The sequence below is a fragment of the Pelophylax lessonae genome, assembly GCF_965119305.1.
Source record: "Pelophylax lessonae genome assembly, chromosome: 8".
Classification (NCBI taxonomy): domain Eukaryota; kingdom Metazoa; phylum Chordata; class Amphibia; order Anura; family Ranidae; genus Pelophylax; species Pelophylax lessonae.
Window position 1 is genome coordinate 237,475,770 of NC_138775.1, and position 24,623 is coordinate 237,500,392.

A 24,623-nucleotide genomic window follows, 5' to 3' on the forward strand; every position below is an offset into this window, starting at 1 on the left:
CCAGATGCAATGGAATTCCTTTTTAAATTTGGGTAAAACATGGTGCAAAAGGTCAACTTGGCATTTAAAAACTAATAACAAGTCCCTATTTAGTACCCAGGCGAATAGCATATTCAATCCTTTCCACCCATTTTTTAAAGGTCCAATTACTCTCATGTCCATACCAAATGCTGTATGGCAATTATTTTTTTTTTTTATTTGTACATACCTTATTTTAACTTTTCTTCTGCAGCACTTCCGGCTGTGGCTGCCTTGGCGATTACATCACTAGGCAATTTGCAAGGGCTCCTGGGATAGGGGCGTCCTGTGTCCCAGGAATCTTTGCGAATCGCCTAGTGACGAAATCTCGTGTTATTTCCAGACCAGGAATTAGGCGAACGGGAGGATCGGGATGTCATGATTGACAGGTTGCTATAGCAATGGGGCAGGAACTTCCGCCATTGCTATGGCAACCTGTCGGGAAGACAGAGAACCACTCAGTGCGCAGGCACGAGATCGGGAGGTGCATGCTGGGTAGCCAGCTGCACCGAATCCTGGAAATCAAGAGAAGATGGCTTCAGATGTCCACAGATGACATGGAACCTGCCTGTTTCCGAGATCTTGTTAGTCTTCAAATATTTTAAAACAAACTACAGGGACTACACATAGGACATGTTCTAAATGTTACTAGATATGTTTGAACAAGTACAGAGGAGTGTTTAAAAAAAAAAAGTATTTGGGGGACTAGAACTCCGCTTTAAAAATGCATGTAGAGCAGTCTGTCTCAACCTATATACTGCAAAGAAAGCCTTAAAATTATTCCAAGGTCTTGGGAAACCCCCACTAATACCTATTCATTGGGGTTCATTGGGAAAAAATGCCCCCTTACAGTGGTTGTCAGAGCAGGGTATCTACCCCCACTTGTAGTTTTTTCAGGCAGCCCGTAGTGGGTGGGGCAAGCTGGGTCCCTCCCACAGTTCTGCTCTCTGCACAAGACGTCTACAGCACAGTGATGATGTCACTGCGACTTTTACACGGTATTATTTGGGTTTACAAAGGTGTTTGGTGCACACAAATTGAATTTATATCCTTTGTGGTTATTGAGGAATATATTTTAATGAAAATTTTTTCACCTGGAGCGTAGCTTTAAAGTGTATCTAAATCTAAAATGTATTATATATTATAGCTTACCAGTCCTTTGATGTGGAGGTTGTATTAGTTTCCCCTTTTTACGTTTTTTTTCTTTGCGATATGATCTCACAGTGTACACGAAGTGACGAGAACACCGGAATTCTTATAGAATCAACATGTATTTTTCTGTACTTTCAGAAAATGTACTTAGCCTGAAAAAAAGAAAACTACTGCAGCCACTACATCTGAGGACTGGTAAGCTGCAATATGTTACATGTTTGTTCTTGAGTTTAAAGAATAACTGACATTTTTTTTTTTTTTATTTGAAAAGGATTCAAAAAACTATACTTTTTTATTGCTGACTGTGTCTCCTTTAGGAAGGTTCACCCTGTCTATTTGTCTTGTTGACCGTTGTTGACCGTTATCACCAAGAAGAAGTGAAAGAAAATCTCAAATTTGAAGTTGTCACTAGAACAGTAATAGAGGAGAAATTCTCGGATTGCATAGAGGAGGAATCCTCCCATTGCATCAAACGCATGAAATACTTCTAACAATGGGTATCAAACGCATAAACAGGAAATATTCCTAAAACTTTGTCAGGAATATTTCATGTATATGCATTTGATGCCTATCATCACAAATATTTAATGTTTATGCGTTTGATGCTCTTTGTCAGGAATATTTAATGTTTATGCGTTTGATGCCCATTGTTAGGAATATTTCATGTTTATGCGTTTGATTCCCATTGTTAGGAATATTTCAGGTTTATGCGTTTGATTCCCATTGTTAGGAATATTTCATGTTTATGCGTTTGATGCCCATTGTTAGGAATATTTCATGTTTATGCGTTTGATGCTTGTTGTCAGGAATATTTCATGAGTAGAAGACAAAGGTGACCAGCGCTATGGAGTATGAGGTGAAACAGTGAAGGATGGAATAAAAATAGTAGGTCTAAGCAGCCAACAACCAAACCCCGAAGGGTTAAGAATAAAGTGAATGTGCAAAGGGGTTGAGACGGCGCTACCTAAAGTGATCAAGTGCTGATTTAAGGTGCAGTAGTGTGCAAAAGTGTGCGCTCCAGCAGACGTCCTCTGACGAAACGCGTAGGGCGGGTCCATTGCGTTATTGCATCACTTCCGGTCTCTGACTTTGCAGCCGTGGAATGCGGAAGCTTCCCGGCGTTGCTCTACACTGATCCGAGGCAGCTTCACCATGAGTCGATATTACTTTCTGTACTGGCGTACTATTATATACTGCTTCATGGGGCTCCCCTCTCTTTTCTTTTTGTGAGATCGCCAGCTGGTGCTTTGCTGGATCAAGAGAGGAGAGGAACCCCGAAATCTACCCCATTTGGACCACTCCATTGAAACAGGTTGTATATGCTACACCTAGTGGTCACTTAGGGTAATACAGCACCTAAACCTCTGAGAGTTATATCACTTCAGGATTTATTATTTCTTATACTCACCACTTTACCACCAGGGATTTCTTATTTTTATTTATATGTATCATTCATCAGTCTAATCAGTTTTGCACTGTACCACTTTATTGGAATAAATTCACTAAAAGTCTTGTCTATCTGTTGCACAATCATTATTTGTAAACAAAAATTCACCATACATTAATAGATCGAATCGGTTGGTGTGGATCGACACGAAATTGTGTTTCTTGCTTTTTAACCTTTGGGAATTATAATTTAAAATCAGCGGGTGTCACCCCTCATCATATGGGGTTTTTTGCACACTATTGCACCTTAAATCAGCACTTGATCACTTTAGGTAGCGCCGTCTCAACCCCTTTGCACATTCACTTTAGGAATATTTCATGTTTATGTGTTTGATGCCCATTGTTAGGAATATTTCATGTTTATGCATTTGATGCTTGTTGTCAGGAATATTTCATGTTTATGTGTTTGATGCCCATTGTTAGGAATATTTCATGTTTATGCGTTTGATGCTTGTTGTCAGGAATATTTCATGTTTATGCGTTTGATGCTCTTTGTCAGGAATATTTCATGTTTATGCGTTTGTTCCCCATTGTTAGAAATATTTCATGTTTATGCGTTTAATGCCCATTGTCAGGAATATTTCATGTTTATGTGTTTGATGCCCATTGCATCAAATGCATAAACATGAAATATTCCTAACAATGGGCATCAAGCGCATAAACATGAAATATTCTTAGCAATGAGCATCCAACGCATAAGCATGAAATATTCCTGACAGAATTTTACAGCTGGACAAAGCAAACTTACTGACATGTATTATACATGTTTGCCATGTTCAGTCATAAAATTCTGTCAGAGTGTCAGTTCACATTGTCTTTTGCAGGGGTGTGAGGGTTGTATTAGACTGTAAATGTGCAGTGGACTCACTGCAACTCACCCACCACCTCTAAAATGGATTCCCCGGGCCTGCTCCTCCTGCCCTGTACTCTGGCTCCTCTGCTGTCCACGGCATGCGCTCTGCGGGGCTGGGCTGGCTGGTGGTTGGTGCACTCACTTACTGTGACAGTGCAGGCTCGCGCACTCTCCCTCTGCCACATGACGTCACGCCACTGCCATGCCTCCAACAGGAACGCCCTCCCTATGCTGGCCTGTCCCTGATTGAATAGGCTCAGTGAGGTAGCCTTTTGCCACGGCAGCGCGGTGCCTCAGGCTAAATTTATAAACCGCATTTTAATTGGGGGGGGGGCACATTGGGGGCCCAGTGTAATTTTGGGGGGGGCCATGGCCCCCTCTGGCCCCACTAGTGACGCCACTGTGTCTATGGGAATGTTTGACCATTCCTTCAGAAGTGCATTTGTGAGCTCAGGCACTGATGTTGGACTAGAAGCCCTGGCTCGAGTCTCCGCTCTAATTCCTTCCAAAGGTGTTCTAGGTCAGGACCCTGTGCAGGCCAGTCAAGGTTCCTTCACCCCAAACTCGCTCATACATGTCTTTATTGACCTTGCTTTGTGCACTGGTGTGCAGTCATGTTGGAACAGTAAGGGGCCATCCCCAAACTGTTCCCACAAAGTTGGGAGCATGAAATTGTCCAAAATGTCTTGGTATGCTGATGCCTTTAAGAATTCCCTTCACTGGAACTAAGGGGCCAAGCCCAACCCCAACCCCTGAAAAACAACCCCACACCATAATCCCCCTCCACCAAATTATTTGGACCAGTGCAGAAGGCAAGGTCCATAAAGACATGGATGAGTGAGTTTGGGGTGGAGGAACTTGACTGGCCTGCACAGAGTCCTGGCCTCAACCCGATAGAACACCTTTTGGATGAAATAGAGCAGAGACTGCAAGCCAGGCCTTCTCATCCAACATCAATGCCTCACCTCACAAATATGCTTCTGGAAGAATGGTCAAACGTTCACATAGACACACTCCTAAACCTTGTGGACAGCCTTCCCAGAAGAGTTGAAGCTGTTATAGTGGCAAAGGGTGGGCCAACTCCATATTAAACCCTAGGGACTAAGACTGGGATGCCATTAAAGTTCATGGGTGTGTAAAGGCAGGCGTCCCAAAACTTTTGGTAATATAGTGTATCTAAAAACTAAACGGAAACCAGGATTTACATGATTGTGTTATCCTTGAGCCAGCATCTTAATCCTGAAGGAATATACTCACCCTGGATAGTGCCTAAACAAATAAGGTGCTGTCATTCTTGAAAGAAAAGCGAAATTAAAGGATGAATTCATTTTTTAATGGGGAAAAATAGCAAATAAAAAAATTATAATATAGCATATACAATTGCGACACAAATCATATTATGATTGAATGCTATTCAATTAAAATTAAATTACCTTTCCTTTTTAGTCTGCAGCACTGTAATTTTCTGTAAAATGCAATGAAATAGGGCTACCTGGAGGGGTTCTGTAAACAGAATGTGTACAGAACGCCCCCAGAAATGTCATTTCCTACTTGTGTGATTGGCTCACTGATTTTCCCATAAGTCTGCAAAAAGATACAAGTCAGATTTCAGGCATCCCCTGCAATAAAAAATCTCATTTTTGGTGAGATACTCCCAATAGGAACATGTCTTAAGGGTTGCAGGTCCTGGAATTTCCCTCATTAGTGCCCTGCAGTTGAACCAGCTGATTGATAATTAAGAAACCACTCACATTAGATTTTACCACATGGTCACAGACAGATGGAGTGATTTCTTCAGAATAACAAAAGGTAGGAATCTGCAACAACTTTCGTTAAAATCCCTGCAATGTACAGAGATCACCTGGGGGTAATGTTTTTTATTTTTTCACAACAAAAGTAGAGTTACGCTTTAAGAAAATGAAAAAGAAAAATGAAGACATTGTGAGAGTAACGCTGTGATTTCTTGGAGGGCTAAGTAAAGAGAGGATTGGGATATATACAAATATAAACACATGTACTCACACACTCGTACTGTGATGCTGCAGCCAGGGCTGCCATCGGGGGGGGGGACAGCCCATACACACTTAGGGGGCCCCAGCATCAAGAGGGGCCCAGCCGCCCTGGTGTCCCAAACTGCCGAGGGGATGTCTCTTTGCTGGAATTGGATGTGTTTTTTGCTGGATTGGGCTGTGTTACATAGAAACATAGAATGTGTCGGCAGATAAGAACCATTTGGCCCATCTAGTCTGCCCAATATATCTGAATCCTATGAATAGTCCCTGGCCCTATCTTATATGAAGGATAGCCTTATGCCTATCCCATGCATGCTTAAACTCCTTCACTGTATTTGCAGCTACCACTTCTGCAGGAAGGTTATTCCATGCACCCACTACTCTCTCAGTAAAGTAATACTTCCTCATATTACTTTTAAACCTTTGCCCCTCTAATTTAAAACTGTGTCCTCTTGTGGTAGTTTTTCTTCTTTTAAATATGCTCTCCTCCTTTACCGAGTTGATTCCCTTTATGTATTTAAAAGTTTCTATCATATCCCCTCTGTCTCTTCTTTCTTCCAAGCTATACATGTTAAGGTCCTTTAACCTTTCCTGGTAAGTTTTTTCCTGCAATCCATGTACTAGTTTAGTAGCTCTTCTCTGAACTCTCTCTAGAGTATCTATATCCTTCTGGAGATATGGCCTCCAGTACTGCGCACAATACTCCAAGTGAGGTCTCACCAGTGTTCTGTACAGCGGCATAAGCACTTCTCTCTTTCTACTGCTTATACCTCTCCCTATACATCCAAGCATTCTGCTGGCATTTCGTGCTGCTCTATTACATTGTCTTCCCACCTTTAAGTCTTCTGAGATAATTACTCCTAAATCCCTTTCCTCAGATACTGAGGTCAGGACTGTGTCAAATATTCTATATTCTGCCCTTGGGTTTTTATGCCCCAGATGCATTATCTTGCACTTATCCACATTAAATTTCAGTTGCCAGAGTTCTGACCATTCTTCTAGTTTTCCTAAATCCTTTTCCATTTGGCGTTTCCCTCCAGGAACATCAACCCTGTTACATATCTTTGTGTCATCAGCAAAAAGACAAACCTTACCTTGCTGGAGGGGATGTCTCTTTGCGGAATAGGGGTGTCTCTTTGATAAATATATGGGGCTGTGTCTTGATTGAAATGAAATGGTCATGTGAAGGAAGGTAGGGTGAAAATGTTACCCCCTCCCCCTTGTGAAAAGGTCATGTAAAGGAAGGAGAGGTGAAATGTTGTGGTGGCTGGCTTCATATTTTTTGGTCAAAATATAATTGCTTACTGTTAAATCTTGAAAGCACTGATGACCTGGAATACACTCTTCATTTTCATATATTAAGTTGTAGGAGTGTTAAATAAACATGGGAGCACTAAAGGACTTGGTGAGATTGCCATTGGGCCCTGGGGAATGTTGGTGGTCAGGCCTGGGGGGCCCCAGCCTAAAGATGTGTTAGGGGCCCCAAAATTTCTGATGGCTGCCCTGGCTGCAGCTATCAGACATCGGCTCTAAGCCCAAGAACTGAACAATCACATGACTGCTGATCACTTAGTTCTCGGTCTGCTCAGAGCAGAGAGTGCTGACTGTCAGTCACTGCTCTCTGCTCTGCATCTCCAGCACTCACTGGACTGCCGGCTTGGAGGGGTGTGGGTGTAGCTGGCTCCGGCTCTCAGCCTCGTGCTGGGAGGCAGAGCCAGCTGTCAATTAGGCATTTGGTATAATCGGGACAATATTGACAATAGCCCAATATCAGCAGAATCTGTGTCATAGGAGTGCAAAAGTAAGCACTCCTTTGATCCACAAGAGAAGTATGGCCAAAACTTCTTTGGCCATACTGCTCATTTAATAGCTCTGAGTGTTACATTTGCACATCAGCATGCATGCATAATATCAGATGTTCAGTCCACTTTAACTTACAAATACTTTCTATTGCTGTTTTTAATGCTCCTAACATACAGTGTAATTTATATTGTAGGTCTTCTACTGACGTGAGCACTGGCGATCCTCCCAAGTGGCCTTTGGTTAGGTCCTATATGTCCTCATATGAAGTAAGTCGTTATGTGCTTAAGTGCCAGAAGGAAAGAGACGATGCCCTCCGCAGAGAAGAGTCAGCCAGGGACAAACTAAAACATCTTGAAGTCTCCACTCGCAGCCAGATCCTAGAACTGAAAAACAAAGTAAAGGACCTGACGAGTGAGAATAAAAGTCTTCACAGGACTGTGAAGAAACTGCGGACAGAGGTGGGTCTGGAGGGAAATCCCAAATTCAAAGGCAAGGTGACAAAGGATATCATCAAGGAACTTCATGAAATGGAGGATCAATGCTCCCAGCTGAAGGAGGATAATCAACTGCTTTCTGTTCAGCTGCAGGAAATGGTCCCAGCCATTGCTCAGAACCAAAAGCAGAAAGCAGAGCTGCAGACCCAGCTACAGGACACTAAAAACCAAATGGAAGATCTATCAAATGAAAATGCCCATCTTTCTAGGCTTCTGCAAGAGAGTCTCAAAGAGAAAGAGGACATAGAGAGGTCCTACCTCATGTACAAAAAATCCATAGAAGATGCCAAGAAAGTTGTACACCGTTCTGTACAAACCACTACCTCTATCCCCGTAACTTTACAACCCACTTACAAGAAAGTTTCCAGAGAATCCTCTAGTGCGCAGGCATCCCAGTTTTCTATGGAGAAGAAAAAGACCTCTTCGGAGGCGAGTATATCTCCTCCAGGCTCTGATGGCAGCACACCAAAGCCATATTACAAAACTGTGCGCAACCAGTCCTCATAGGAAACCATTTCCCTGCCTGGTCTTTGTACTTTCTTGGTTTTGAAAGTGACCCTTTCCTTTTCCCATGCAAAGTAAATTGAAAGGATCACCCAAAGGCCCGTACACACGTAGCGATTGTCGGCCGTAACTATTCGGCCAACGTTCGATTGGCCGATTGTTGGCTTGTTAGTATGATGCTTCCGACAACCGACTGCGACTTTTCGGCCGAACAAAATCTGGTGTGCATGCTATAAAATGTTTGTAGGCCAACAAAGAACGGCCGATTGTTCGTCAGTCAGTACGGATTTCGGCCGACAAAAGTTAACCATCACATGACATCACTTCTGCAGTCGGTTGTTGTTGGCCGACAAAATTTGTGTGCAGTCTTTAGCACTTTTCAACTGACAGGACAGCACTGGACAAAAGACGGCCGATCGTTCGGCCGACAATCGGTACGTGTGTACGGGGCTTAACTCTCCACCCTTCCCCAAGCACTACACATTGCTGTATTCTCACGCCCATGCCGTTATCCCCGTTTCCCTGCTCCTAATTTCCGTTCCACTCTCCCATTCCATTCTGTTCAACGACAAGGACCAGGGAAAGAAAGCTGTATGTGAGCTCCAATTGTTTCCCTGCCCTCATGTAAAGTACTGGGCCGATCACAAGGCACCTAGGGCTACCGTATGGAAGGAAGGGAGGGAGGGAGGGATGGGGGAGTGATTAACATGCCCACCAATACCCAAAATATGCATAGGCCTTTTGTGTCATTCCCTGAATTAAGACAGAAAGGTGTGGAAGCAAGAAAAGGTGAGTACAGACTGCTGGAAAGGGGGAGTTTACACATATGTTCACCTCTTCCAACATGTTGAGCATCCACCACTTCACCCCTCGATTCTCCCCCCCCCTCCCCTGTGACAGTGGGCAGGAGACCTTCTTCCCGCAACCACTGTCACAATTTAAAAAAAGGCGCGGCCATGCGGGGCTCCACCCCCAGGGTCACATCATTAATTTACAGAGCTTTTTGAGTTAATGGAACTACAGGCTTTTGTTGAAGGAGCCAATACATTGTTCGAATTTTGGCCAAGTCAGCAGGAATTGGCTAAAATTCGGGCAGTGTATGGCAGCTGCACAGGGGAAGTAAGTTTAGGTTTAGTTTTGTAGTTTTGATTAGTGAAAGTTTAAAGAAAAGTAGAGCTGTTCTTATTGAAAGGCATGTGCCCCAGCCAGTATGTAAGTATGTTTATGAACCCACCACATACCCCTCTTTAGGGAAAAGAGTAAGAATCCAGGAAAATATTAAATTTTTGAGATTTAGAAAATTATTCAATAACATTTTTCATATAGTTGAATTTTTCCCCAGATCTTTTGGCTTGGCTCTACAGTATCTCACAAAAGTGAGTACACCCCTCACATTTTTGTAAATATTTTATTATATCTTTTCATGTGACAACACTGAAGAAATTACTCTTTGCTACAATGTAAAGTAGTGAGTGTACAGCTTGTATAACAGTGTAAATTTGCTATCCCCTCAAAATAACTCAACACACAGCCATTAATATCTAAACCGCTGGCAACAAAAGCAAGTACACCCCTAAGTGAAAATGTCCAAATTGGGCCCAAACTGTTAATATTTTGTGTGACCACCATTATTTTCCAGCACTGCCTTAACCCTCTTGGGCATGGAGTTTACCAGAGCTTCACAGGTTGCCACTGAAGTCCTCTTCCACTCCTCCATGACGACACCACGGAGCTGGTGGATGTTAGAGACCTTGCGCTCCTTCACCTTTGTTTGAGGATGCTATACAGATGCTCAATAGGGTTTAGATCTGCAGACATGCTTGGCCAGTCCATCACCTTTACCCCCAGCTTCTTTAGAAAGGCAGTGGTCGTCTTGGAGGTGTGTTTGGGGTCGTTGAGGCAAAGAAGAATATACACAGATTTCCTCAATGTATAGCGCTGGGGAATGTGAATCTATATAGCCAAATACATGATGCTGGAAAATCTGGCTCATAATTGTAATCCCACAGGGAAGGATAACTCCAAAATATTATAGTAACCAGAGGTAATGCAAACATGCAGAGGGTATTGAATCTTAGTCATAAAATCATATAAAACCAGACTGGTCAGTGAGCCTGACAAATGATAAACATCATCCTAAAAACATAACCAGGGGGTTGATTCCACATACCATACAGGAAACAGCTTCCAATTTGGATTGCACTGTGAGGAGCCCTGCTATGCAACCTTCATAAGGTGTGGGGTAATCTGTGTGGACGGCTGGGGTATGCTGGCAGCGCATCTGTAGGAGTGTCAGCTCCTGTGAGAGGCAGTGGTCCCGCTGTCCTCCCTAAAATCGAGGGATGATAACCAGAGTGGATCTGGGTGGTTGGGATAGACAGGTGGCTCCCCTGGTGCCTGGTGCCGCGGCTTCTGCCCTGATTGGCTGGGGCAGTAAGCCGGAAGCTGATTCGCTGGTATGGCAGGGTGGGAGGACAACATAAAACTGGCCAACGGGATGACGGACCAGGTAAAAACCTGTTGACTCAGCGCCACACAGATGGTGCGGGCGGCGCCCCTGCTACTCTTGTGGACCAGCTGCCCCTAGTTATAACCCTTGTAAGATTTTTTTATGCCATCTCATTGGGGAAATGTACCCTAACTTCCTGTCCCATAACCAAAAACCATAACCAAACAGGAAGCGAGAGGAAATCCCTGCAAATTAAAGGGAATTCTTTGGGGACCCCAGAATTAGTGTACCCATTGGAAAATTTCCTCATGATTACTTTTCTGGGGAGAACCCAAAATTTGGGATTTTCTTTTGCTCTCAATGATAATGGTAACCCGGACAGCAATAAAAACTGGCAGGTCTTCCAATCCCTCTCCACTCTACCCAAAACCAAAAAAAAAAATAAAGTTTTGCCTTGGTTTTACTGTATACCCTCCTAATACTGGTCATGTAAACTTTTCCCTACTTTAAATGACTGCACAGGTTATGAAAGAGTTACATATGATTTCTCAATCTATGGAAGATCTCCCTGCTGATAGAAAGCAGCCTGGAGGGCAGCAGCTGCTTCTCACACTGTTCATTCATGTTTATATAACTTCATCTTCACTGCCATGAAGACTTAGGGGGCGATGCATGTAAGAGAGAGGAATGGGGTTTTGTAGAAAGAACTTTTTTTAGTGCATCTCCCACTATTTTTGTATTCACAATGTAATACATTGTTTGTGTTAACAAAAAACAAAAGGAAAAAAATGTTCATGACATGTTTTATTTCTTCATTAAAATAAAATGAATGGCGATTTCTAACAGAACCCTAGATTTAGTAGCTTGCTAGACTGTGAAAGCCCAGGAGTACCCCAATGTTGGGTATATATTACATAATTCTGACCACTGCACTATGTTTGCTGAGCTGTACATTACATATTCCTGTATGCTAGGCCAGGGCCGGATTAAGAGTATCATGGGCTTGGTGCTGAGGATTTTGAAGGGCCTTAAGGGCCGTGCCTTGGCATGCACCCAGAGGAGGAAGGGTGCAGCCATGCATGCCTAATTCAACATGGGATGCTGTCTCTGAAGCCCATAAACACATCCATGCATCGGCAACTGTCCCTCCTTGTCCGGCCTTCGCGCTGTGTGGGGAGGTTCTGAGGGAGCTGCCTGGGGAAGCGAGCATAGAAGCCAGACTTCTGTGTTTACAAGTGACAGAAGAGCGGTAACAGTGAATATGGCCAACCCGGGGCCTATATAAAAGGTAGGGGCCTGGAGCTGCAGCTCCAATAGCCCCTACGTTAATCTGGCCCTGTGCTAGGCTGTATAATATAAACTCCTGACCTCTGCAAGTTGGGCTGTACCATATATACTCCTAAAGCACTGCACTCTGCAAGTTGGACTGTACCAAATATACTCCTAAGCACTGCACTCTGCAAGTTGGGCTGTACCATATATACTCCTAAAGCACTGCACTCTGCAATTTGGGCTGTACCATATATACTCCTAAAGCACTGCACTCTGCAAGTTGGGCTGTACCATATATACTCCTAAGCACTGCACTCTGCAAGTTGGGCTGTACCATATATACTCCTAAAGCACTGCACTCTGCAAGTTGGGCTGTACCATATATACTCCTAAAGCACTGCACTCTGCAAGTTGGGCTGTACCATATATACTCCTAAAGCACTGCACTCTGCACGTTGGGCTGTACCATATATACTCCTAAAGCACTGCACTCTGCACGTTGGGCTGTACCATATATACTCCTAAAGCACTGCACTCTGCACGTTGGGCTGTACCATATATACTCCTAAAGCACTGCACTCTGCACGTTGGGCTGTACCATATATACTCCTAAGCACTGCACTCTGCACGTTGGGCTGTACCATATATACTCCTAAAGCACTGCACTCTGCAAGTTGGGCTGTACCATATATACTCTCAAGCACTGCACTCTGCAAGCTGGGCTGTACCATATATACTCCTAAAGCACTGCACTCTGCAAGTTGGGCTGTACCATATATATTCCTAAAGCACTGCACTCTGCAAGTTGGGCAGTACCATATACACTCCTAAAGCACTGCACTCTGCAAGTTGGGCTGTACCATATATATTCCTAAAGCACTGCACTCTGCAAGTTGGGCTGTACCATATATACTCTCAAGCACTGCACTCTGCAAGTTGGGCTGTACCATATATACTCTCAAGCACTGCACTCTGCAAGTTGGGCTGTACCATAAATACTCTTAAGCACTGCACTCTGCAAGTTGGGCTGTACCATATATACTCTCAAGCACTGCACTCTGCAAGTTGGGCTGTACCATATATACTCCTAAAGCACTGCACTCTGCAAGTTGGGCTGTACCATATATACTCCTAAAGCACTGCACTCTGCAAGTTGGGCTGTACCATATATACTCCTATGCGCTGCACACTGCAAGCTGGACTGTATGATACATACTCCTGACCACTGCCCTTGGTAAGCTGGGCTCTGAATACAATGCACTGGGTTGTACATTAAAAAGTTCTGACTGCTGCTGCTCTGTAGAATGGGCTGTACATACAGTATTTATTCCTGACCTCTGCATTTTGTATGCTGTTCCATGCATTCCACACTTTTGACCACTGCACTGTGTATGCTGTGCTGTATATTCAGGGGAGGACTGGGCCAGGGGCAAGGAGCAATTGCCCTCCGGGCTGCTCTGATGCCTCATAAAAAGGCTGCACTGCTTCTGCCACAGACATGCCAAAAGTAAAAATTCCCCATTGCTAACCTACTGAAAGCAGGATGAAGACAAGGACAGAGCGCAGGCCTCCCCCCCCAGAATGGATGGTGTAAACTGTGTCTGAGCAGAGGCCGGTTCCATGCCCCACTGGAGACCCCCCCCCCCCGGCCAGCCCCGAGTTCGGCCAGTGAGTAGAGAGTACCTGGAGTGGAGCTTTAGCCTGGAATGGGGGTCAGGAGGAGGCCAGGAAGAGGGAGAGTGGGGAGAGGCACCATGGGCCTCTGGTTTGTACTTGCCCCCTGGGCCGAAAGTTGCCAGTCAGCCCCTGTGTATATTGCACACTCCAGCAAATAGTTTGCAGTGGCCACTAGTAATTAAAACTGGAGTTTTTTTAAAAAAAAGCAAATCATGTGACACGTCAGAGTCAAGGAGAAGCCTGACAACACACTCTTCATTGCTGGAAGCTACAGTACACCTTCAATGAATGAAGGAGGGGGTGAAAAGAACAGACATAGTTGAACTCTTGACGAACTATAGTACAGCTTCTACGAATGAAGGGGGGGGGGAGGGGTTGGGAAGGGTGGATGTTAGACTTTAAATAAAGTTGATTATGATTGGATATACAAACAAAATTACAAAGCAAACTGTATGTGTGGGTAGCACCATTGATATAAAATGTCACAAACCTAAAATAATGTGATGTAAAGCTGACATGCAGTATATATGTGTCCAGCATTTGGATGGCCACAGACAGATTCTTTTACCAAGAACAATAGATGGTGAGATGCTTTTTTCTGTCCTCAGATGTTTTCTACCCGTTCTTTTATGTGGTCATGTACGGCCAGACTAGGTCAACGCGGCACATGTCAACCTCTTAGATAGAGGACTTGATTAGCTTTGTTGTATGACAATACAGAGAGATCTCTGGGAAGATGATACTAATCCTGGCCACACCGACTCCATTCAAATATGGGTATCATATGATAATGTAAGGGCCTCAGGGGCCATTATTGCTTGTCCTTTGTGATTTCTATACTTCTTTCACTAGTCATAAAATGATACTCCATACTTTTAGACAACTGTCCCTATTATAACAAAGGAGTGCCTCGTGTCTCTATTACTGTTATTATGGTTATTACTATGTCTATACAAGTGTTCTGCTTTATGTTATAGCGGAGTTCCAGCCTCAAAATCGAAAAAATCTATTTTGGGCCATCCGCTTGCTGAGTGTCACCTGAAAAAGAAATGGATGCTCCTGATTTTTTTTTTTGTTCACTTACCTTGTTATAGAAGAAAATATACTCACCTTCCTTCCACTTCCTCCCTCTGCGGCCGTGGCCCGCACCATCACTTCCTGTTGGCGTTTACTCCTGGGAGCTGAACGTCATCACTCCCAGGAGTCAATGCACCTGCACCGGCCCCGCTCGTCACTTCCGGTGCGGGCGCGTCATTCCTGCTAAAAAGCTTCTGGGCATGCCGCGCCTGCCCCGGAAGTGACAAGCGGGGCCGGTGCAGGGCATTCTGGGACTCCGACGTCACAGAAGAGGACGCAGAAGAGGACGCGCTGGCTTCAGCTGCCCACTCCTGAGATGGCAGCGCTGGAGAAGAAATTTTCAAGGTAAGTATTTCTTCTAAAAGGTAAGTGCGACCCGGGACAGTACAGAGGCTATCCATTGTGGAATGCACTAGCCCTGACTGTCCCGGGGGTATTTTTATCTAAATTCCAACCGAGGCCGGAACTCCGCTTTAAGCTGGAAATGTTGACTTCTTGACCGACTTCAGTCAGTGATTCCTCTTGACCAGAGCATGTACAGTGGCATAGACAGCAGGAGAGATAAGCACTTCCATTTTTCTTTACCAGTACAGCCAGCTTCTGTCACTGGCTGCAATTGGACAGGCTCTCAATCATGCGACTGTGACATATGAGAAAAATCAGCTAGAACAATTTACTGACAATAAATGGTAACAAATAAAATGTACAAGTGCAGCTCTTCAAGAAAAGTCCATATAGGTGACTCAAGTAAAGGTCAGAATAAAAGAGTCCTAAAGTGCAAGTTCCAAATCATAGTGCCATGATAGATCCTCCACCGACAGTTTTCCACACATTGACCCTTACCATCAGGGATGGACTACAACTCTCATGTGGTCAGATGATCTTTGTGTGATTTACCAGGGATCACACAGTCACTGGATGGTATCAGTCCTCCCAATATAAGGAACTCATCCACACGGTAAACTCAGGCACATAGGGATCAAAAATCAGCAGGAAAACTTCATAGTGTAGTAGTAAAATTCCTAGTTTATTAAGAGCAATAAAATACACTCACCAAACGACCAGCATAAATTCGCATATAAACCACTGAGTGCAATCATCAGTGCCTGACCTCACAAATGCGATTCTGGAAGAATGGTCAAACATTCCCATAGACACACCTAAACCCTGTGGACAGCCTTCCCAGAAGAATTGAAGCGGTTTTAGCTGCAAAGGTTTGGCCAACTCAATATTGAACCCTATGGACTAGGACTGGTATGTTATTAAAGTTCCTGTGCGTGTAAAGGCAGGCGTCCCAATACTTTTAGTAATATAGGGTGTATATACTGTAGTTTTATACAGTATAATTTACTACATTTATTTACATTACATACTTGAGGGCTGTAATTTCCTTAGGGTGAGGGTGCCACAAACAGCACCCAAAACCAGAGGATATTGACCTTCAAAGAGTTATGGTGACTACACATACACACACTTTGATACATGATTGATTTATTTTCTGATAGATCTCTTCCAATAAGAATAACTGATCTATAGTCGATGACTCGCTCGTACCATATGCTATACACGGGAAAGTGGCTTTCGATCGATTAGTTAAGATACAATCTTAACTTACGATTGTAAGTTATTGAGTGCATCTCTGTTTCCAAAATGTAATCTTATAATCTGATCACTTGCAATAGATTATATTTTTAAATTGAGTATCTCAGTTCTGCTGACCGATGCAAAATGGTTGATAATTTTCTGCACCAGCTGATCAATGCAATTTGATCAAATTCAATCTAAATCAAGTCTAAAATTGATCAAAAGGAAGGTATGACTATTTGATTATTTGTCGATTTGTTTGTTGTGGTTGAATCGTGAATTGATTGAAGTGTATATGGCCACCATTGGAGATCAAGCAGAGCGAATCTCCAGGGATACAATATAGTTTTCACTCACAAAGAAAAATTCTACAATGTGTAATGCCATAAATAAATTATTGAGATCTAGAATGAGGGGGGAGGGAATGAGGGGATCACAGCCACCCATGTTGGAGGGCCATATATTGGAGATAATAATATATGCCCTAGATATGATACTAGCCAAATTAAATAATTTCCTATGCCTTTCTAAGGGAAATTAAAGGAAGGAAAGGTCGGAATAACTGCCTGCTCTCCCAGTATAAGTTGTGCAGAGGATCTTGTAAGCTCCGTATAAATAATAAGGATGAATTGCAGCTAAAGGTAAAGAATAAAAATTAAACAATAATGTAATTCTTACTGGTTATTAACAAAATACGTCATCCTTTCTAGTGCCACTAGAGGGAGACAATCTACCATGAAATCAACACTTAGTTCGGGAAAATTGAGCGGTATGGAATGTCTACCTTGAATAATGTCTGGATATTTAGTGCTTGTATCCAAAGCAAATAATACCCAGGGTCACATACATATGGGTAATGCAGCTGCCCTACAGTGCCTTGAAAAAGTATTCTTACCCCTTTGTAATTTTCTACATTTTGTCATGTTACAACCAAAAACATAATGTATTTTATTGGGATTTTATGTGATAGACCAACACAAAATGGCACATAATTGTGAAGTGGAAGGAAAAAGATAAATGCTTTTCAACATTTTTTACAAATTAACCACTTCAATACAGGGCACTTCCACCCCTTCCTGTCCAGGCCAATTTTCAGCTTTCAGAGCTGTCACACTTTGAATGACAATGCGTGGTCAGGCAATGCTGTACCCAAATGAAATTTGTATAATTTTTTTCACACAAATATAGCTTTCTTTCAGTGGTATTTATTCACTGCTGTTTTTTACTGGTGGGCGGCACTGATGGGCACTGACGGACGGCACTGATGGCCACTGACAGACAATACTGATGGTCACTGTGAGACGACACTGATAGGCACTGATGTGCACTGACTGGCATCATTAATGGACACTGATAAAGGGCACAGATTGGTGTCACTGATGGGCATTGATTGGGCACTGTTTTGTGTCACTGATGGGCATTGATTGGGCACTGTTTGTGCACTATTGTAGTTTACTGTAATCAGGGCACTGATGATCAGTGCCCTGATTGCCTTTCCTGGACCTCCCTCTAAGGAGGAGCTGCTGATCGGCTCTCCTCGCCACACACTCTGACAGTGTGAGGCGAGGAGAGCAGGTAAACGGCACTTCCTCATTTACATGTGACTGGCTGTGATTGGACAAAGCCGATCACATGGGTAAAGAGCCACATCATTGGCTCTTTACCAAGATCGGGGGTTGCGCCGTGTCCAAGATCTGGGGCGCGCGAGAGTGGCCATTCTAGGGGGCCGTCATTTGACGGTGGGCGGGCGGCAATGGTTAACATATGAAAAGTGTGGCATGCATTTGTATTCAGCCCTTCCTGAGTCAATACTTTGTAGAACAGAGGTGTTCAAACTATGGCCCTCCAGTTGTTCAGGTACTATAATTCCCATCATGCCTAGCCATGTCTGTGAATGTCGGAGTTTTACAATGCCTCATGGGATGTGTAGTTCCTCAACAGCTGGAGGGCCGTAATTTGAGGATCCCTGTTGTAGAACCACCTTTCGCTGCAATTACAGCTGCAAGTCTTTTTGGGGATGACTCTACCAGATTTGCACATCTAGAGACGGACGTTTTTGTCCTTTCTTCTTTGCAAAATTGTTCAAGAGCTCTGTCAGATTGGATGGAGAGCGTCTGTGAACAGCAATTTCCAAGTCTTACCACAGATTCTCAATTGTATTTAGGTCTCGACTTTGACTGGGCCATTCTAACACATGAATATGCTTTGATCTAAACCATTCCATTGTAGCTCTGGCTGTATGTTTAGAGTCATTGTCCTGTGGGAAGGTGAACCTCCACCCCAGTCTCAAGTCTTTTGTAGACTCTAACAGGTTTCCTTCTAAGATTGCCCTGTATTTGGCTCAATTCATCTTCCCATCAACCCTGACCAGCTTCCCTGTCCCTACTAAAGAAAATCATCCAAACAAGATGATGCTGCCACCGCCATGTTTCACGGTGGGGATGGTGTGTTCAGGGCGATGTGCAGTGTTAGTTTTCTGTCATACATTGTGTTTTGCTTTTAGGCCAAAAAGTTACATTTTGGTCTCATCTGGCCAGAGCACCTTCTCCCACATGTTTGCTGTGTCCCCCACATGGTTTCTCGCAAGCTGCAAACAGGACTTCTTATGGCTTTCTTTCAACAATGGCTTTCTTCTTACCACTCTTCCATAAAGGCCAGATTTGTGGAGTGCACCACTGATAGTTGTCCTGTGGACAGATTCTCCCACCTGAGCTGTGGATCTCTTGGCTGTTCCAAGGCTCTCATTGCCCGGCCTGTCAGTTTAGGCCATGTCTTGGTAGGCCATGTCTTGGTAGGTTTGCAGTTGTGTGAGAATCTTATGATTCCAAATATAAATGATTACAATTATTTTGATCACTGACTTGTTAATATAGAGAACATAGAGGTAAAAATCGCTAAATGTAAAGGTCTTTTCAAGGCAAAAAAAAAAATCTGATTTAGAGCAATGCAAGAATAAACTAAGCATATACATTAATTACGGGTTTCTGGGCTGGGTTCTTGAAGAGATGCAGCGCCCTCTAGTGCATCTGCTTAACTTAATAATTACTTTTTTAGAGCACTAATAGATGGTGAATCAGCTAAAAAAGCACAACATAAGGTAATAAAATGCATCATAATCTTACCAGACCGCAAACCTAAAATATGAGACTACAAACAATGCAGATAATGTTCTCTCACTAAAGTAAAATAAACCATCTTATCAAATAAATAATTGTAAAACTGTAAAAAAGTAAGGATGAGGTTCGGGTTTGCGGCATGGGTTTTGGACCCAGCTAATTATTGCAGAATTTTGCCATAGTAGATATAATGCAGTGGTCTTTAAAATGAAGTCATCTGGGTTAGAAGGGCCAATAAGGGGGTTTTTGAAAAAATATAATAATAAAAAGGTGGGGGTACAGCAGCCATATTGACAGCTTTGGTAGTGAAAGCACAGAGGGTACTGCTTACAAAAGTGCAAAGAGACAATAGGTTTAGGGCTTGTAGGCTCAGTAAGGGACCAGTAGATGTGGTCCCTTACTGAATGTTATGCAGGTATCAAAATGCTGTGTATCTCAGATAATTTGGGAGTAGGGGGAGGGAAGGGTTTTTACCATTTTCATCATTTGTTACGTCCTATAGCAGAATTAAAGTCAGTAGAATAATCCCCTCTGGTTCAGCGATGCAACCATTAAATGCTTCATGGGTCACTCCATCCTCTCCCTGGGCTTATTCCCAGTGCTGGGTGTGACAGGAGTCACTTTGGGTGGGGGGGCTTGTGGAACCCAGATTACCTTAGAGAGGTCGGGAAACTCCTTGTCCAGCTTCCCCTGCCCCTCTTATGTGTAAGTCACCTTGTGTCTATTAGAAGCACAGGGTAACCAAGAACCCCAGTCAGGCCTGCACTAATCAGATCCACTGTACAACCACACCCGACTCAGTATTGTGTTTTACCCCTGTTATCCTGGGTTCTATATGTGTGGTTTGTGTTGAAAAAAATGAAAGGGCTCTTTCACTTGGACAATAATATTTATCAACAATATTCCTCAAGAAATATATTATGCTAAATTGGTTTGACCTATTCAGGCTGCTTGTAGGAGTTTATCTCACAGACCATTGCTAGATAGTTTGAGGTGGAATGGGGTTTGTTGTTATTGTCAAGTGCCTGTATCCCATTGTTCTATTGTTTCTGTCTGCCTTGGAATCAACCTATTATGGGATGTATATGTGTATGTGGATTAGCTAATAGAGGGGAGGGGGGATTGTTCCAGAGTGTATATCTCTTTTTGCCCGTGTCTGGATAAACAGTCTTATGCTTCTTACCACCCTACACTGATGTCTCAACAAGTGACTGGGTGGGCTAATGGATCTTGGATTGTGCTGGTACCAGGCAAGGGAAGCTTATACAGTGGACTTACTCTTCTTGAGTAAGGGGTTCTGGCCTCTCAATTGGCCAGGGAATGATATGACACCCACTGCTCCACATGGGAGTGGTACACTGGCATAGGGCTGACAATGTAGGTTGTGCTGTACATGCAGATTGTGTACTGTGTGAACACTGTCTGCTATGTAACCGGTTTAATTCTTAATGGTTCCTATGTAGCAGTCCATTTTTTGTTTCTTCTTCTGCTTTGTACAAGACATGATGATTTGGATGTGTGACAGCCCCATCTCTCTTTGAGACAGATATTGAGAGGTTAGCACCTCTACTATGTATGCATTGAATTTTTCATAATCTGTGGATACACTAGTTGTTTTATATGTCTTTTTTTTTCTCTTGTAAGGTCCTTTGAATCTTTTATGAGTGTGTATCACTGTATATTCTAACAAATAAACATTTATTTTCTTTTGGATGTGCAACACCATGCTCTCAAAACACCGCAAACCATCACTCCTGGTGCACCACATCGTCTTGTTCCAAGCTTTTATACAGGCGCTTTGCGCATATATATATATATATATATATATATATATACACACACACACTGTATATACACATACACTCCTTTTATAACAAATAAAGTGCAACATTACCTTACCAGTGCCCATCACATGCAGCCTTACCAGTGCCCATCAATGTGGTCTTACCAGTGCCCATCAATGCAGCCTTACCAGTATCCAGCAATGCGGCCTTACCAGTATCCAGCAATGCGGCCTTACCAGTGCCCATGAATGCGGCCTTACCAGTGCCCATTAATGCAGTCTTACCAGTGCCCATCAATGCAGACTGACTAGTGCCCATCAATGTAGCCTTACCAGTGCCCACCAAATGTAGCCTTACCAGTGCCCATCAAATGCAGCCTTGCCAGCGCCCCCCAAATATAGCCCAATCAGTGCCCATCAAATGCAGCCTTACTAGTACCTATCAAATGCGGCCTTACCAGTGCCCATCAAATGCCACCTTACCAGTGCCCATCAAATGCGGCCTTACCAGTGTCCAGCAATGTGGCCTTACCAGTGCCCAGCAATGTAACCTTACCAGTGCCCATTAATGCTGTCTTACCAGTGCCCATCAATGCAGCCTGACCAGTGTCCATCAATGCAGCCTTACCAGTACCCATCGAAGGAAGCCTTACCAGTGCCCATCAAATTCAACCTTGCCAGTGCCCATAATTGCAGCCTTGCCAGTGGCCATCAAATGCAGCCTTGCCAGTGGCCATCAAATGCAGCCTGATCAGTGTCCATCAATGCGGCCTTACCAGTGCCCATTAATGCAGTCTTACCAGTGCCCATCAATGCAGACTGACTAGTGCTCATCAATGCAGCCTTACCAGTGCAGCATTGCCAGTGGCCATCAAATGCAGCCTGATCAGTGGCCATCAATGCGGCCTTACCAATGCCCATCAATGCAGCCTTACCAGTGCCCATCAATGCAGCCTTACCAGTGCCCATCAATGCAGCCTTACCAGTGCCCATCAAATGCAGCCTTACCAATACCCATCAATGCAGCCTTACTAGTGCCCATCAATGCAGCCTGACCAGTGCCCATCAATGCAGCCTGACCAGTGCCTATCAATGCAGCCTGACCAGTGCCCATCAATGCAGCCTGACCAGTGCCCATCAATGCAGCCTGACCAGTGCACATCAATGCAGCCTTACCAGTGCACAGCAAATGCAGCCTTTCCAGTGCCCAGCAAATGTAGCCTCATCAGTGTCCAACAATGCAGCCTTACAAGTGCCCAGAAATTAAGCCTTACCAGTGCCTATCAATACACCCTTACCAGTGCCCATCAATGCAGCCTTACCAGTGACCAGCAAATGAAGCCTCCTCAGTGCCCATCAATGCAGCCTTACCAGTGCCCAGCAAATGCAGCCTCATCAGTGCCCAGCAATGCAGCTTTATTAGTGTCTGGATGGATAACACATAGCAAGGATCTCCCGCTGTGTCGCAGATCTTGGATTTGAATATCCCAGCGCTCCGTCCTCCCCTCCCTCGGTCCTGCTCCTCCAGCGGCAGCTGTAACAAGGTCCCACCTCCTAAGATACACGTCACATTGGGTCGGTTTTCCAGCATTGGATCAGTGTTCTGCCTATCACTGGAGCCGGTCTAGGAGGTGGGACTTTGTTACATCGCGGCTGAAGGAGGACCGAGGGAGGGGAGGACACTTCCCCCAATAATTGGCACCCAGGGCGGACCGCCCCCTGTTGGTATGGACACCCTCCCCTTCCTGCAGGGCTGATCCTGGGCATGCCATGCCCAGGTGAGCGGGCCGTGCCACTTGAACTTCGCTGCCCCCCGCCTCAGCTCGTATACTTCAAAGGCCTGTCCTGCAGGACTCGGCTGCTAACAGGAACGGTATTTCTGTTCTGGAAAATGTCCTGCATGACTCGAGCCATGGTCTGGGGACTATTTTTTTGCTTCTGCTCAATGGGAAAGGCAAGCAAGGACCAAGGGGAATTGAAATGAGTTTCCCACCAAATGTGATAGCCCCACAAAATTCAACTGGATATCCCTTCTTAGTTGCCAATACTTTTACACAGTTTGCTTTTTACTATCCCTGCCATTGTTTGCTTGACCAGGACAGGGACGGCCTTCTGCAAAAAAAACCAAACTGATCACATAGGAGAAGGAAGAGGTGTAGGAGGAAGGGGAGAAGGAGTAGAGAGAGGAGGTGAAGAGGGAGGAGAAGAAAGACATGTGCCAGGAAAGGTACACCTGTACATTTTCTCAGGCAAAAGGCAGTCAGCAGGTTTAGTTCACAAAAATGCGGACAGAAACAAGGACTTTGAGGGCACTGGGTACATTAAATATAACATTTTATTAAATCACATACGTTAAAACATCAAAAAAGAAACAATAGCATGGGCATCCTATTCTTGAAAAAGGGACAAAAATATACAAAAATAACCAACTCTTGCAGTTACATTGCTGATGAGTAGTGAACAAATACAGATCATTGGAATAGCATGATACAGTAATCAATACTTCACATCAAGGCGATCTGCCGAAGGTGACAGGGAGGTGTACTGTCTTCCCAGGGAGATCGGACGATGTGCTAACACATAGGTATAATATTTCATTGAGCCGTGTTGCTTGACATGTTTCGCATTAAGCTTCCTCTGGAGCTAATAGATCAATGCTCTGTACATAATCAGCAAATCATAAACGTTAAAAGCAAGGAGGTAGTAAATAACGGGGAGGGTGGATGAGGAGTCCAAGTCATCAAAAATCATGTACTGCAAATGACTATTGGCCAGCAGCTCAGAGATATATCACACCAGCTGGTTTGCCAAATATACAGTATAAAATAGGTAATATAATCCACTTAAGTACATCAGATAGAGGGGCCATTAAATATACCCTAAGGGACTCCAAGCAGATGCATGCCACCCTAAACTGCCATTTGTGTATATTTTTGTCCCTTTTTCAAGAATGGGATGCCCATGCTATTGTTTCTTTTCTAAAGTTTTAACATATGTGATTTAATAAAATGTTATATTTTATGTACCCAGTGCCTTCAAAGTCCATGCTTCTTTCCACATTTTTGTTTAGTCTTGTAATAGGATGTGGCACTCAATACGCTATATAGGCGCCCAGCTTACCACAATCTGGGAGCGCTTTCAATCTATATTCTATCAGTTCTCTTGTCAAACATGACCATGGCTGGCTGAAGATGTTGTGGGGTCAGCCACCTCTCGGCTTAGGCCCAGAGTGGTTCCTTTCCCCCCCAAGTACAGTACTGCAGTACAGCATGGTTGAGTTTAGTCTGGGATGTAAGATATATGCTAGGCACTGGAAGGGGGGGGGGGGGTCTACTAATTCCAAGGAGTTGGAGGAAGAGGCCAGTGAGAAAAAGTTGGTAAAT

At 43.9% G+C, this 24,623-nt stretch overlaps 1 protein-coding gene and 1 long non-coding RNA gene across 2 annotated transcripts in view; both read left to right on the forward strand.

Annotated features, from left to right (window-relative positions):
* The first annotated feature begins 4,063 nt into the window (after positions 1 to 4,063).
* The window catches only part of LOC309562086, a 97,174-nt gene continuing 76,614 nt past the window's right edge, over positions 4,064 to 24,623 (forward strand). Inside the window, exon 1 of the long non-coding RNA XR_014225622.1 lies at positions 4,064 to 4,126. This is a non-coding gene — a long non-coding RNA (uncharacterized lncRNA). The remainder of the gene's footprint in view (positions 4,127 to 24,623) is intronic.
* LOC309561036 (uncharacterized protein) lies at positions 7,483 to 8,288 on the forward strand. The gene has a single exon (XM_082264750.1). It carries the CDS (start codon positions 7,536 to 7,538, stop codon positions 8,283 to 8,285), a length of 750 nt encoding a protein of 249 aa, XP_082120876.1. The 5' UTR covers positions 7,483 to 7,535; the 3' UTR covers positions 8,286 to 8,288.

What these genes read in the sequence shown, in the direction of transcription:
- LOC309561036 (XM_082264750.1), top strand. Translation starts at nt 7,536, where the DNA reads ATGTCCTCATATGAAGTAAGTCGTTATGTGCTTAAGTGCCAGAAGGAA.